The sequence below is a fragment of the Epinephelus lanceolatus genome, chromosome 20, assembly GCF_041903045.1.
Source record: "Epinephelus lanceolatus isolate andai-2023 chromosome 20, ASM4190304v1, whole genome shotgun sequence".
NCBI classification, from domain to species: Eukaryota; Metazoa; Chordata; class Actinopteri; order Perciformes; family Serranidae; genus Epinephelus; species Epinephelus lanceolatus.
This window is the reverse complement of record NC_135753.1, coordinates 27,475,633-27,492,245: the sequence shown is the minus strand read 5'-3', so window position 1 is coordinate 27,492,245 and position 16,613 is coordinate 27,475,633. Positions and strand designations below refer to the sequence as shown.

The 16,613-nt window shown below is 41.7% G+C and overlaps 1 protein-coding gene across 1 annotated transcript in view; it reads right to left on the bottom strand.

The window, feature by feature from the left end:
- ofcc1 (orofacial cleft 1 candidate 1) overlaps positions 1-16,613 on the bottom strand; it is an 87,537-nt gene that overhangs the window by 47,541 nt on the left and 23,383 nt on the right. The window contains exons 12-16 of the mRNA XM_033638554.2: positions 12,747-12,895; positions 12,444-12,558; positions 11,326-11,626; positions 5,201-5,292; positions 3,175-3,320 (exon numbers count right to left, since the gene is read on the bottom strand). Coding sequence (XP_033494445.2) covers positions 3,175-3,320; positions 5,201-5,292; positions 11,326-11,626; positions 12,444-12,558; positions 12,747-12,895 — 803 coding nt within the window. The remainder of the gene's footprint in view (positions 1-3,174; positions 3,321-5,200; positions 5,293-11,325; positions 11,627-12,443; positions 12,559-12,746; positions 12,896-16,613) is intronic.

The following is a 16,613-nucleotide window of genomic DNA, read 5'->3' as shown; positions in this document are numbered from 1 at the left end:
ATCTGTGTGTGAGTAAACAACAAATAGGAGCAAAATGTTTTCCCAAAAACTGATAATCTGGATAAAAGTATTTGTTAGGATGTGTGCGACTTTTAAATGTAAAATGTGATGAGCAACAGTAACTTATCACTGTGCTGAGTACACTTAGTGTAAAGTACTGCTAAAGTACCCAATAAGGTGTGAAATTAATTCAGTCTGAGTATGTTTACCTTTTCTAGAAGTTGTTGCCGCACCATCCGAAAGCATTAAATTGGCCCTATCGAATTACAACAGCTGTATTGAATCAGGTGCTTTGATTTTGCTCAGTGCTATTCTGTGAGAAAAAAAAGGTGGTTAAGATTACACTTGTAGACATCAAATAAGCTGGAAGGTCGGCAGGAGCCTTTCATGCATGTTCAAACAGAGAGCAGCAGCATAGGAACTCAAAAAAGAGAGAGAAGAAGAGAAGAAGAAGAATCATTCCCTGGCTTGTTTTCATAGTCTTTTTCATTTGCCCAGAATTGACTTGCAACTGTCAATACTTGCAGTAAAAGGTGCACTGTGTTGTCTTTGAAATTGTAATTTATGGTTTACGGTTATTATGATCCCATAGAACATGTAGGGCTTTACTTTGTCTGTTTTTTTTTTGGGGGGGGGGGTAGATGTACTAGAAACTTTAAATAAAATAATTCAAAAGAGAACACAGTAAAATCTCTAACTCCAGAGATGCAGAGAGGAGCTGATCCTGGCCCCAGTGAAACAAAAACTTTAAATTAAACATGAGTAAAATCATATATAATGGAGAAACCTAAACAGCTACAAGAAGATGTATTTCGAAGTAGCTCTGCTGGTCTAGAATCAGAAACGAGCCGTTAGTGATATTTAAAGTACATTATTGTACCTTGTGAGAAATTATGTGACTAGATGCATATATATAAACTGCAACTTGGCATACCCACAAAAAATATTATTTAAGTTTAGGATAGTTGACTTTGTTAGACTTTGAGGTCACACCTACAGCTACACACAAGAGATTTACTCTAGTTATAAGTGTGGGTACTGTACACACTGTAGAGCTCTGTAAGACACTGACCTGCCTCATTCCAATACATTTCCTTACATTTATTTGACTTTGTGAGTAAAGTGTCCCTGGCTGTGACGTTTTAGATGCACTGTGTTAAATATTTTGTGTGATTCTCAGACTATCCTAACTGAATCTCACTGTTTCTAAGTGTTTGCTTAATAATGCATGAGCATCTGATTTGCACATTTGTGCCAGGACGCCCTATAAAAATCTCAATGAGCTCAATCTCTTGTGGCTCAATAGATGGCAGTAATATCCCTCAATCACTGCAGTATGAATCCTCATCCCACATAAAATACATGTGTACGCAGACACTGGTGCGCACACACACTGTACACAGACACAGTCGAGAAGTGATGTACACGTAAATGCAAACACACTCCCCCGCGCATGCACAGACGCATATAAACACACACACAGGAAGATACAAACAGAGCTCTCAAAATGCCAGAAGAGATGGAGATGACATCATTACGGCAAATAAAATAAAAAAAAAAATCAGTAAACAGTTCCTTTCGTCTGCGTCTCTGTCAGTCCTCAGGTGATGTAGAGAATCCCAGAATAAGTCAAACAGCACAGTGGGAGAGATGGGTGAGGGTATGACTTTGAGGCTGCAGTGTCTTTAACTTCATTGTGAAAGCCAACACTGGCACCATATCTTTCTAATGTTCTGATTAGGCGAGGGCAAAAAAAAAAAAAGCAGCCTTTAGCTCAGAGATACTGTAATGTGTGTGCTTGTAAAGATAAAATCAATAGCAGCAGCACCTTCACAGGGCATCAGGGAACCGCCAGGGCTCCAACTCAATACAATCCGTACCTATAACTGACAGAAATGTCTCATCTCACGGAACCCGGCGACTGCTCAGAGGTAAAGAAGCGGCACTATGAATAATCGTGAAAACCATTTAATTGTGTCCCTTTGTGTGCAGCCTGCCTGGGTTTCTGTGTTCGTTTTGTATTCAGTCTCCCTCAAGATAGTCCCTGTGTCGTCATTTGTTGGCAGGATACGCTGGTAATCATTTGAATTCCCCCAGTATGTTCAGAAGATGTCAGGGAGTAGTCTCTGATCTTGTTTAATATGTGACCAGCAGCTATAAATTACCAACTCCCAGAAATGAGGAAACATGGGTACTTTTAAATCTCCAGGGAGAGCTCTCTTTCTGTCTCCCTCACACACATAGGCTCCCTCTCTCTGCCTCCCTCTCTCTCTCCCCCCCTAGTGTAGTCGTGTGTGTGGTAATCCCCTCCCCTTAATTTAGTTGACGTTCAAATAAAAACAAATACCTGTGACTTTTTTGTTGAAATAAGCAATTTTGCTTTTAGCCTATTCTGATGCTCCATGGGCAGACGGTGCCGCACCTTGTTGCGTTTAACACGTTTGGCCAAGGTGTTTGAAATGCGGTGCTTCCTGCTTTGTTTTTATTTCACACGTCCCTGTTTTTTCATTAAAATCAAATGCTTTAAGCCACGGTGAAGAGGGGAACAAATTTTTCCAAACCCTCCTTTTCTTGCATTTTGTTGTGCAGAGGAGAAGGAGCAATTGTTTGGTTGGCTAGATATGCAATATTGTTACAAATTAAATTGCTTTGAATAAGGTTGATTCATTTGTCTTGAAACTGGAAGTGAAATTTTATCTTATAATTAAACATTTTTGACATCAGAGTCTACATTTTTAATTTGAGTCCATCTTAAAGCAGAAAAGTCAAAAGTGTAAGTCATTATTAACAGCAGAATTTTCCTGCTTTCTAACAAAGTTCTCAAACAGTGCGACTTTCTTTTTTTTTTTCCAGGAGAGATTAGGCCGTGAGGCTCTGAAAACGACTTTGCCTGTGACTTGTTTATGTTAGCAAATTAAAATTGAGCTATACAAGGGTAAAGCTAGCAGATGCAAACTCCATTTATTTAGGATTTCCCTTGGAAGAGATGTGACTACTGTATCTATATCTGTACAGGAGGTGTTCTAGCCACATTTTGTTGTCAGCATCTGTCTGGTTGATGCCGTGCACATCACTGTCTGTGAGGCACAGAAACCAGTTGTCACCCACTCCCTTTTTTTTTTCCACGTTTGAATTTTGTGAGACTGAGGCAGGATAATGAGTGGTGAGACTTACTGTAGGGAGAATGTATACTCCTCCATCTCCTCCGTGGAGAGGTTCTCCATTGAAGGCTGCATCTTCTGTTTGTCTGCCTGCCGAGGCGGCGCGCTGCTGCCGCTCATGCTGGGGCCGCAGCTATTTGTCTTCTTGATTGGCTTCTTCTGTGAGGAGCAGAAATCGGGGAGAACACATGCGGATGTCATTTGTAATCAAAGCAGGAAACAGGCCCCGGAATTTATCTTGGGGGATGCACACGGTGACAGTGACAGTGTGCGTGGCACTTTGGAGCCTCTCCTATATCTCAGCCGCGCCTCAATTGACATGAGACAAGAATGACGGCAGAAATCGCATACGGCACGCCATCATTCAAGTTGAGTTCATTTGGGAAACGTGCGTACAGTGACGGTGGTGTTAAATATGTGATATTTGAGCAGCTGGCACTGTTTTTTTCCACACAAGTCGTTTACTGTCATCGTCATAAACACAGTCAAATGGAGTTAGGAAGTGGGGTTTTAAATATTTCACCAAGGTACTTGGGAGCAGATATTATTTGTTAAGCCGCCAACATGTTAACGGCTTGCTTTCCCTGGCCCTGTCAGCCCTGCCTGTGTTGCCCTTGGGTGGGCTTAGTGCCTTTCTGCTTGAAGTTGTGAAATACTCACTGATGTATGTTAATGAGATCCACAGTTGGAATAAGCAACCTCTCTCTTTCTTCCACCCCTGTCTCGCTCTACCTCTCTCCATTTTTTTCATCTTTTCCTCCCCACCATCTCTCTCTCTCTCTCTCTCTCTCTCTCTCTCTCTCTCTCTCTCTCTCTCTCTCTCTCTCTCTCTCTCTCTCTCTCTCTCTCTGTCTCCCCCTCTGAGATAAACTGGGCCCAGGAAGTAGTAAATGGGCAGGGCCCCATAAAAGCTCCATCCGTTTTCATAGGGCAATCTTTGCCAAAGCAAGCTTGGATTCCAGAGTGATGATCACAATAAAAAGGTGGAAAGGAGCGGGAAAGAAAGCAGAGAGAGAAAAAAAAATGCAGGAGATATATAAACCACAATGTTCTCCGGTGTCTCCCCACAATAAATTTAATGCAATACCTTAAGAGCGGATTCCGTATATAGCTGGATTCCTGCCCTGTGGGCAAAGTGGTCGCCTGGAGAAAATTCATTTTAATTAGGCCTGCACTGCAGGTTGAAGGGTTGAAATCTGATCCCTAGCGCTCCCAGGCTGGGGCAGGTTGGAGATCACTCCACTTAATCATTAGACAACTGGGTTCCACACCACGACATTTGACAGAGTTAGCACGGTTTTAAAGATGGGGCCAAGAGGAGAAGAAGAAAAAAAAAACGTGGTCTACAGAGGCTGCAGAGAAATAAAACCTCATATCAACAAACTCATTTATTTAACAGGTCATCACTGATTAATGGTGGTCTGAAGAGCCTCTTGTACATCAGTAGAAGGAGGTTAGTAAGAATAAAGACTAGGAGGGATAGAGGAGAGAGGCGGGAGGGGCGGATGTGTGTATGTGTGTGACAGACGGAGGCTTGATGTTGTTCATAGGCTTCTCACTACCTCAACAATAACATCACAACAACAAAAGGCCGCAGCGAAGGCACAATGGCAGGGGCGGACCGGGAGGCAGCAATGCCAGATCAGCACACAGAGTAATTTTGCAATTACCACTTCAAAGTATGGCAGGTAACATGCAGGCTTTGATTAATTTAGCTTAAGTCCTCTGTAGCACAGGAAGAGGCGTGTTTAGAGCGGCTTGGAGAAAAAAAAGGGAGGCCTGGCTGGCATTGCTGATTTCACAGAATTTGAGCTGCTTTGGCTTGTCAAGCAGATCAAAACTGGCTTTGAAGGCTGAAAAATACCTGTTAGTGTGAAATGTATTTTGACAAATCTCAGATAATAAGCCGGGGAGGTGTGTGTAGGGGTGCAGAGAGGGGCGGGAAGGGAAGGGAAGGGAAGGGAAGGGAAGGGAAGGGGAAAGCGGAGAGGGTGCTCATTTTGAGAGTGGGAATACTTTGCCTTAAATCACAGTGTTACCTTGTAGTGAATCCCACCCTCTGCTTTCTCCCTGCATGGATCACTCTTCTCGCCCGTGTTTCCAGAAATGGCTCCCGAGGAGGAATTCTTCCCTGCATCAACCCCCCCCACAAAAAAAGAGAAGTAATGTGCAGTGAGTGTGAAAAAGAAAGAAAGGTTCATGTTTGTTTTCTTTTGCAAACCACATCTGGCAATCATAGTGAGGATCAAGGGTGGTTGAGTGGTATTTATATTACAAAATCCAAATGACTACGAATATACACTTGTTAAAAAGTACTGATCAAGCAATGATGGAAATTGACAAAAAAAAACATAATTAATTCTGAAAATGTACTACAACACAATACAAATTAAAAAGTTCACATTTAGTTGCAGAAAATTCTGAGCTAAAATGCAAAAAATCCAAGTTTGTACTGGCAGTTAAAATAGGAAGAATAACTGTTGTTTGCAGTACCAAGAAATCAAATGAAATGCTCTTTGCATTTCTGAACACACTGCCAGCGTTGCTTTTGTCTTGTTGTTCTACTCCAAGGCACGTGGTGAAGATGTGTTGGTTTACTATCTGGAGACTTGCAAAAGCAACAAAGGCTGATTTGACTCTTTACAGAGAGAAGTAGGAGTGTTAACTTATAGAGCTCCCACTGCACAGTCATCTCTGTCTCCCACAATCTCTGAGCTGAACCTTCCCAGCCTCGACGCTCTAATGTATGCAATTAGAAATGATGAAAAATCGAAAAAGAAATTAAGTTTGGTTGTAATACATTTTCCCATTCTTCTCTTCTTTGGAAAATTACTTTTGAAGTATTTTTTCATCCTAGCCCTCTTTTTTCTTTTCTCTCTCTCTCTCTATCTGTCTGCCTCTCTTTTTTTTTTTTTTTTTTTTGCTGTAATTTAAATGGTAAGCCGCCAGATGTGTGTCTCATGCTTGAAGAGTCGGAGATCTGCATTATTTAGCATATTAACATTCACAGAATTTAAAAAAGGGTTCCTGCATTGCCTGGAGGTTGTAATTAAGTAAACCTTAGCTTGATACATGTAAAAATCTCACTATGTGAAACTTTTCTCCCCCCGTGGAACCAGTCACATCTATATGATACATATGGAAACCTCTGCGATGATATAATTTTTTTTTCCTCGCTGCAGGATTAAATATATCAGTGATAATAACTTAAATATAGGCGACACATCAGAAATCCTTCTGACAGCTAAAATGTACTTAAATGGCAGCACGAGTCTGCTCGCTGCTATTTTTAAGCGAGTCTGAAATCAGATTTCATCCTAACACAGATGTAGTTTTTAATTACCACCGCTTTGCTGGTAAACATGTGGAGTGCCTACAGTCACAAGGTAATAAGGTTATATTTGTTCTATTCTGGAGATAAAATAATTTATATTTCTACATTTTCATGACATTACATAACTGTACTCAATTTTGTGTCAGTGTTAAGATTGCAATCATCTCGTATCAGTCAAATATTTTGTGTATGAACATATGTTCATGCCTGGACTTGAAGATAAGATATTTTTTACACATTGTGAAAGTGAATTTAAAAATGAAAAACGACTGCCATGAAGACAGTCAGAGTGAGGGGAGTTGGATCGTATCAAGAGGGAAAAGGTCAGGGACCCTTCAAATAAAAAAAATTCAAATATGTGAACTCGGTTAGTTTAGCTTTTTTTCCCAGTGTTTTCAACCAGAGAGAAAATACACCACACTCTGTATTTCCAACTTTTAAAACATCCAAAGCAACAATTTTTCATTTACGTTACAGGGCATTGTTTTAATACTTTATTGCTATTATTCTAAATAGAAGTGCACTTGAGCAAATATTACATTTCAGCAAAGTATGTGTTTGTTGCTGTCCAAACAGTATGAGACAGAGCAAAGCGGCCCATGGGCCTGGCCAGCTGCTTTTACACACACACATACAGACACACACACACCTCAATCTCTATTAGCAACAACAACAGCAACCGTATACTCACGGAATTGGACCACCATGGATTAGAATGCTTTCTTCGACTGCACAACCACACACATACGCACACACACACACTCATTACACCAGGCCCCACTTGCTAATGCGCAGACGCTGTGGAACCAGAATGAGCGCGGAGGCAGCATCGACAGCTTCGACAGCTAAGGGCTACGTCTGTGAACTCGGAGCGCTGGAGCTGCCACAACTCCAGCCTCTCCGGGCACTCAAGGCCAACAACAAACTCCTTGTTATCCCCCTGCGCTCTGAGCTGTGTTAAGACCAGCGCACACACACATACACTCAGTGCATACACTGTATTGACGCACCCACACACAGGAAGGCACACAAACAAAGATATTAATATGTAGACACTTGCATACATGCACAAACATTTTCCAGGGTAGAAATACAAATGAGCGTACCTCACAACTGCATAACTCAACACACCTCCTTCCTCTCTCGCTCGCACACAAAAACAGGCCGAGGAAAGTGAAAAGCCTGAGGGCCGTAACACTGTCGAGACCCCATCACTGTGTTACTGGTGAGATGCAACCAGGCTGAGATGGCGGCTCTTGCTCACCTAGGCCCCTAATTGCCTGATGACTGGTCCAAAGTTACAGAGGGATCGAAGGTCAGTGACTCACGGATTACCCCCGAGTCCACGTCCGGATCTGGTGTTAAGGTTGCTATGATACGATGAGGATTTGGTGTCGCTTCATGGAAGAGTTTCTTTCCTTGTAATCCACTGCATTTTAATGACAATAACAGACACCCAGTGCATATGTGTGGTTTTAAGACTTTCTCACACTCACTGGTGAAGTCTGTTGCTCTTGAAAGTCAAATCTGTCTTTATTATGTTGCCCTTGTCTAATCACACAATAACTGTGAATTTTCAGTGCGTTTCAGAGGCAAGACACTGTCACCTTTGAGTGTATTTGTCTCCCATGTGCAATCCTTTAGGGCTTGTTTACCACACCCACTGTGAGCATTTACACGTGTATCTCTGCAAACAGGCTCCCATCCATTTGGAATCCGGACATTGTTGAATTAATCGGCGGGATGCAGACTGCAACTGATTGAGAGGGTATGATGTAACATTGTGGTTTGAGACTCTGATGACTGGGACCCGGCCTGGAGGGGAGCACATCCTGAAAGTGCAGGGCAGCGCTCCAAAGAAGACATTAGATGAGGAATCCTCGAAATCACCATCGGTGCTCAAGGGGATGGATGTTACGATGCATTTGGGAAAGAAAAAAAAAAAGGCAGAGAAATGAAGCAGCAATACAGTTACAGCAGAATCATCGGCATGCTCATAGTGATCTACTAAATCATGAAACAAGACGCTAATCTAATTAGTCGTTTGGGTTCAAACAAACCCAATGTAACTGGATCATTCAGTTAAAGTGAAAGGTCACTTAACCCAGAATGCCTTGAGCTAATCTCTACGTTAAAACACCAAATAAACTCTATTATGCTTGGACGAGTCAACTGAGGTAAATCTGGATTATTATCATCCAATGGCAAGTCAATCTGAAACTATGAAAAATATCAATGCACTCACAACAGCGCTACAGTAACCATCAGATTTTTCGATCAAAACTTGTCAGAGTTATTATCTTGGATTGGGATGTCAGGTTTTGTTCTGTAATAGACACCTCACCGCGCACTGTGATTTTTCTACGGGGATTAATTAACTTAAGGCCTCAGGAATACAAACTTCCAGTCTCACTGTCAAGCTCTGCTGTGTGTACGTTATCGCAATGACAAGGGGTCTCCATATACTTGTCCTGATTCTGAGACAAACGGGTAATGAGGAAAAATCCTGGCGTCACACGCGCAGAGAGAAAGCGATCTCCACACAGCGCACATCAGAAACAGAGAAGCATGAAATGGGAAGGAAACGTCTGAAACCCCCAGACTTGACAGAGGACTGAGGAAGGGGATAATTTGTTCTTCTTCTCCTCACTGAATTGGATTTCCATTTTTTGGCTGGGTTAAAGTTGTCCGTCCGATCACTCCCTTCAACCTTGACGTAATCTCCCCATCTGAACACCATAATTCGCACCAGAGGTAATGCAAAATGAACAGATCTGTATGCAAATGAGTCGCAAACGTCAAGTCAGCTTAGGGAACGGCGCGGATGTGTTGTGCAGGACACCTTTTGATCCATTATTTCACTTACGGATCGGGTTCACTTCCCAAGCAACCTCCTCACCTGGCTGCGAGAATGTGTGTGTGCTGACGTCCGTGTCTGCATGAGAGCCAGAGTATGCAGCCGTGTGTGTTGAAAAGACCTGGTACCTTTTGCCTTGTGTGGCAGAACATAAATCTCCCATAGTGAGTGCCTCCCTCCTTCCCTGGCTCTCCCTCTCACTCTCTCTCTTTCTCTCTCTCCCTTTCTGGAAAGGCAGTCAGTTCGTTGGGGACACTTCCCTTGTGGGCGTTAGGATCTCTGTGGGGGGTCACAGGTCAGTCGGCGGAGGAAGCGACAAGCTGTGAAATGTAAAAGACCAATTTCTTCCACATGTTTCAGTGCTGGGAGAACACTGCCAAGCTGTCAGCCGGCATCACGTTTAAAATGGGCCAGGGTGCTACCCAGCAGACCTGTCACAACTCATTTGTAATTAAAAAGCCTGTGTGATGTTTAAAGCAGAGCACCCCAGAAACTTTTGAGGACTGTTAAATAAAGATGAGCTGTGCGTGCAAAAAAAAAAAAAAAGAAAAGGGAAAAAAAGCGATGTATTAATAACAAAGAAGCTAGCCAGTCGCCTTTGTTGTAGATCAATACCAAATGAGCCTGGATTTGATTCATGGCAATGGCCAGGATGTTGGACTACTTAGGTGGGAAACAAGAATAGTATGTTTTTAAAATGAGAAAGTAGATCCTGATTACTATTAACAGAAGTCATTAGCCACCTCGAGATGTGGTTACAATTGTGGTATGACCTCGCCTGCACCAGATATGCAGGGCAACCGCATCGGAGCAGTTCATCAGTGCATCTGATGGACACTATACCTATTCAGGAACACACTGAAGCATATCCCAGCATGCACTGGAAGAAAAGCAAAGTAGTCCATCGCGGAACTAAAACATGGAAACATAATTATATTCACATCCGGGACTATAAGTCTCAAACCAACCTGACCTGCATATCTTCAGACTGTGGGAGGAAACCGGAGCACCACGAGGAAAATAGCACGAACGCAAGGGGGAACATGCAAACTCTACTCAGACCCCTCTTGCTGTGAAGCAACACTAACCAGTGAGCCACTATGCAGTCACTACAGTAGTTCATCTGCTGTCTAAAACCATTACATTCTGTGTCCTGGTACGTCAGGAAATTAAACAAAATAACGCACAGTAATCAAATTATACGTAAAACAAGAGTATTCCAGGGGATAAAGTTGCAGATTACTTCAGATAACTTCAAGAATGGAATCAGAAATATGTGATGGATGGATTCCAGTTAAATGCCACACACAGAATAAAACTGCTTTATCTGAAATGCTAATTTTTATACTGAAAACTGCAAAGTAATAACAATTTGAGTCAAAATACTTAGTTTAGTTGAGCTTAGTTAGGCAATAAATAGATTAAATAGAACTGCATTGTGTGAGTGTAAGACACAGAGACTGCTAATTTTTCCTAAATGTACCATATGAACATTTTAGCTGAGTTTACACATGGCAGCCAGACTACCAACCTGCTCTTTGAATAGCTTGAATTTTAATGATGTGCCATGGTGTCATTTTATTAGTTTATGTAATATCTTCGTGTTATCATGCCGACGAGGGTTTGTTTACTTATTTGACTGGTGGTTGTGTTATCAAAACGTTTTATCTAAAGTTGTTACAACTATCAGTGTTGTGCTCGCTGTTTAAACATTTGCCAGAACTAACACTTATGTCACAGTGTATCTGTTGGATTTTTGCATATAATCTAACTGAGAAAACACTACTTTGTTTGATTTAACTTCTGTCTGTCGAGCTTGGCCCACTGTCGACTACCCAACCCTACCCTCAAGCACATCCACCTCAGAGCTGTAAGTGAGCCCTGCCACTCTTCTCATCCCAGCGCTTGTGACATTAGGGTGACATTTTCTTCCCACTGTGGCATAGTCGGGGGTTTTAACATTGGACCCCTACCTGGCAGAGATGAGGAAGAGCAAGCGGAATCAGCTGACAGGTGGAGAGGAGACCCCCGGTGAGAGTGTACCACAGCGGGCTCTCCTGCTCTGCTGCTGGGGCCTGCATGTGCCTGCTGTTGGGGGTATAACTGATGACGGAGCTGGCCCTGCGATGGGGGCTGGGGCTGGAGTGGCGGTTGGCCCTGGGTTTGGTCATGAAGGACTTCAGGTTGGGGCATGACTGGGGGGTTAGGTGGGGGTACTGACAGGGTGATGCAGCGCTCTGGCCCCCCAGATGTTCCAGAAGGGAGCCTCTTTACCTGAAACACCACAAACACAAGGGGGGTCTGTGTGTGTGTTCTAGGTCTACATATGGGTTTGGTGAACATTAATATAACCTCTTCATATTAATGTCATCAGCAGTTATGTTCATATCATTCCATTGCATCACCATTGTTTGTGGGAAAACAGCATGTGTGTGTAATTACACTACAGGTGTTAGTAATCAAACTGCAGACATAGCTAACTATTAGTATTTGTCATAGTGGGCCAAAATGGCATGGAATAATTCAATTAAGACCATGAATGTGACTAGTATGAATATTGCACATCCTATTGCACTGTACATCCGCAGAGATGAAAAAAAAAAACAAGGCTATTTACATCCCTCTGAAATCAAAGCGGTAATGATAATGCAGTAATACGAACAACATGTCACAGTTGAAGGGACAAATAAAGAGACAAACCCAAGACAGAGAGCTTTGTTCTGGCTTTTAATTCAATTAAGATGTTTACTAATCTAATCAATGCATCAGCTCAAATGCATCCGGAATTGCTGGGTAAAGATGTGGTTCTTGTTTGCTCTCTGGGGCCAATTTCCAATTGCTCTGTAAAAGCTTTTTATCATAGAAAATCCAAAAATCCAACCCCCACCTACCCAGATCCACCATCCTGCCTCCCAAATAATAGGGGAGGAATGAGAGAAAAAATGTACACACGCACACACACAAGCAAATGATTTAACATGACTCATACCTGCACACAATTATGAATATACTATGAAAAAAACAAAAACAAAAGCAGATAAGAACCTTCAAAAGAAACATGCATGCACATGTTTCACAATCACACACACACCTTAAAGTACAGGTTGCACAGCCAGTGGTCTAGATCAGACGAGATGATGGCTTCAATCTTTTTAAACTGGTCCAGTCGTGTGTTTGGCTCCCCCCTGAGCAGAGGGGTTTTAAACCTGAGTCAATGACACATAAATGGTAATGGTTACTGTACAACCGCGTGTATCGCGAGCTTTTTACTTTTTTTTTACTAAGGGTCTGAAATTATAATTTCACGTCACTTTACTGTATGTGATGTTTTGCTGGGAGTCATAGCTCAAAATACATATTTCTTATAGCTATCTTTGATCTGCCATCGACACACCTGCCCTGGACAAGACCGAGGCTCGGCCCACAAACAGGAAATGCCCCCCAAGCCAGCACGGAGCTGATGTGGCTGCTGTTTCCCGGTAGTGCGATCAGTTGGAATACCAGGACCATGGAGGGGACGACTTCACAGGTTGCAGGTAAGATCTGCCGACACAGAGGAAGGCACGAAGTCACTCACAATTCCACAAATGCCTGCAGGCACACGCACTAACGTTTGCACACATATGCAGACACATCGACATACACATCACTACACTACATGAGCAAGCATGCAACCAGGAAGCCAATAACAGACAGAAACACAGAAGGTCAGCCGTGGAAAGTAACTAAGTACATATACTCAAGTACTCAAGAAGTATAAACTCAAGGTACTTGTGTTAGTTGTTTTTTTTTGTCCAACTTTTTACTTAACTTGTACTTTTTTCTTAACTATACTTATCTGACAGCTTTAGTTTCTCCACATTTGTTGATTTTGAATGTTTGTGATAAGCTGAAGGAGTCTTTCTTTATGCACTGCGGAAAAAAATGTACTTTTTAAGCCAAACAATTGACAAACCCTCTTGGATCAGCTGGAAAATGCACTGTCACAAAACTAAAAAGAGGGCTGTTTTTCTGACACCCTGAAAATGTTTTAGAGATACAAGGTTCTCACAGGACAGCGACTCTGCAAACATATGATGATCTTATAGAATATGATGCATTGCTGTAGATTAAACTACTCAACAACATATAAAGGAGTTAAAAATTAGCACAACTTAAACATCTACAGCAGTAAAATGCAACACACACATTAACCCAAACACACTGTGTATGATAGTAAAACAATGACTGTAATAACTGAGGTACTTTAAGTACATTTGACCAATAATACTTGCATACTTTTATCAAAGTAAGGTTTTGAATGCAGGCTTTTACTTGTAGTGAAATGTTTTCACAGTGTGGTATTAGTTCTGTTACTTAACTAAAGGATCTGAATATTTCTTTCACCACTGCAGAGGGTAACAAACAGGACAGGAGCCCTCAGGGAGCTACTTAATCTACATCCTAGACTTGAATCCTCTTTTAACTTATTTCCGTGTTCTTTTTAAAGCCTTCTTAACTGCCATTCTTACCCGTCCAACCCAGCAAATTGCCTAAAAGGAGATGTTGGAATGATAAAGACTGTCGGCATCAAACACAGGGTGGAGGAGAAGTTGAGATTGCCGTTGTAGTCTACGAGCTGACAGTTAGTGAATTTGCGACGCAGTGAGACGACCATCAATCAAACTGATGATATTAAGGGTATCTCGCGTGGAGCAAAAAGTGTTAGTGGTTAGCAGTCGACGGCAAACATTCTTATTTACCCAGAGAACGGTGGGTTTGCTTAAAAAATGAACTGACAGTGAGGTGTGTGCCACTTCATCCATCACCGGGTGGAAATATTTTATCCCTTTATTAGTTGTAATGGAAAACGCAGGAGACTTGTTTTAACACATAAATCATGTGTATCCCTCCCTCCCCCACTGATAATCTGCTTTTGGTATGCACCTGTGAAATGATGGGTAGTAGTGTCTGACCCAGGACACAAATTTATGGCATAATATCACGGATTATGGATATTGAGGATATTTCATATTATTCATTTACTGTAAGAAATATGACCTGCATAAATAGTAATTTGTGTGCATGTGCATATGTGTTAAGCGCCTGCGTGTAGACATGTGCGCTTGTTTGCATATACAGTATGTGTGTGTGGGGAGTGTTGCTGTGAGGTTTGTGAGACTGGATGAGGTGCTTTAGATGATTTCTCACTTCCTGTGTTTGCTGGAGGAGCCACTTAAAACCATTAAAAAAATATCCTGTTTAATTCAAAACAGACTGATGTTTTTTTCTCATTAAAAAAGAGTGCATGTGCAAAAGTGGTGACTATCATTGTGCAAGATAAGAGCTGAAGATCTTTGCCAAATGACTCAACCTCCTTCCTAAAATGACCACAACAGAGGACAAAAATGAAAAAAACAAGGCTGAATTCATGGATGTCCACATGCACTTCCTTGGACCTTTCCTTTTCTCTTTCCTACCTCATTCCTTTTTCTTCCTGCTTTAAGATTAAAATGTGGAATCTTATGCACCTTCCCATTTGCTGTGAAAACTGCACTAAGACCGTGGGCCAGACTCTTCTCATGTGCTCCGACTTGCCAGCATATCCAAGACATCTCCAACTGAACTGCACTGTTTCTGTCTAAATCCAAACCCAGACGCACAAAGCAAAGGGTGAATGAAAAAAAAAAGAAGGAGAGAGAGGGAGGAAAGGAAAATAAGCTCCTGGCTTCCTCTTACCATCACTAATTCCTCATTTCCTCTTAGAAGGCACTGCAAGCACTCCTGAAATTGCACGCTATAGTGTGGGCAAGAGGAGAGAGAGAGAGAGAAAACATCCAAGCCAATCCTGATAGTGGTGGAAACGCTGATCAGATTTGTCTGAGACTATCAATGGGGACTACAACAACAGGTTTGTCTATAAAGCACATCCAAAGGTTTGGGGAGGAGAAGAGGGAAGGAAGAGTGACAAGAGGCATTTACCATGCCGTACTTAAACCTTTTTACCTCTGAATCAGATCCCAGGTTCGCATTCAGTTCATGCCAGCTTTTACCCCGTCCTTTATGTTTGATGGGAGCTGGAGACAATATTATCAGGACGCTCTCACTCAGTGAATACGCCCACCAGCAGATTGGCAGTGTCCACATGTGCTAAATGCTCCAGCTAAGGCCTTTAGAGTTGCCATCAGAATGGTGAAGAAGCCCTTTCTGAGCCTGTACAAAACTCTATGGAATCAGGAGGGACACTGGATTTAGTGGCTTCTGTTTTAGGGTTTCTCTTGTGAATCTTGCATACAGTGCACACGCCATCAATGAATAAACATAAACAGAGATTTCTAATCCACTGGTCAATATCGACCATCCAAAGCCAGTATGTAGGTTTTTAAGATTAGTGCAGCTTCTATAGAGGATGTTTTCCCTCATATTAAAAGGTTTAGGAAAGTGCTTGTGAAACCTGCATAGATTTCATCTAATGTAATCTACTGTGTCGTTCCATAAAAAGGACCAAATGTGAAAACGTGTTAAGTCTGTGACTATACATTGGGGATGGAGGTTGAGATTTTAAAAACTCATTTTAGTCAATTCTGCCTAACTTTTCTATTTCTTCCTCTTCTTTTATTCCCCCTGATCCAGCTCAACGCGACGCTCAAAGACATGTAGAAAAGCAGCTAAATTTTTCACTGCATTTGTACTCCATTTTCATTCCAATAAAACATTACTTCCTTATATAAATGAATAATTGATCTTGGGTTTGATATACATGCATGGATTAAATGTCATGTTTGAAAAGTTGTTGTTTTATTCATATGGAGATCCCCGGAGTAAAACCTAGAGGCTGTGTGTGGCATATTTTCATATGCTGTCTTTTACAGCAATATAACTTCTCCTAACCCTTTCAATCTTCCCTGCCACTGATGAAATAAAGGTAACAGGAAGAGGAATTTGGAAATACTAAACATGCAGTGCGGTGGGTTCTGTCATATAAGCAAAGCCTGTTTTATTGTTTGCTTTTATTGCTTTTTACACATCAAAGTCTTTGTCCATGTCATTGAAAGTGAGTGTGTTTTAATTCAGGTTCACTAAATGTCAAATTGCTTTTAGGATAAGAGATGTTTTATATTTATTCAAATATTTTGCTGGAAATAAAAGAAATATTCAAATCAGCTTCCCCAGGCATGATGTGAATAAAGGAGCACTGATTAAATAAAATTGCACAGTCACAAATAACAACCTGATTCTGTCCTTTTCTTGTTGAATAAAAATGTATTAGTGTCAATAGAGA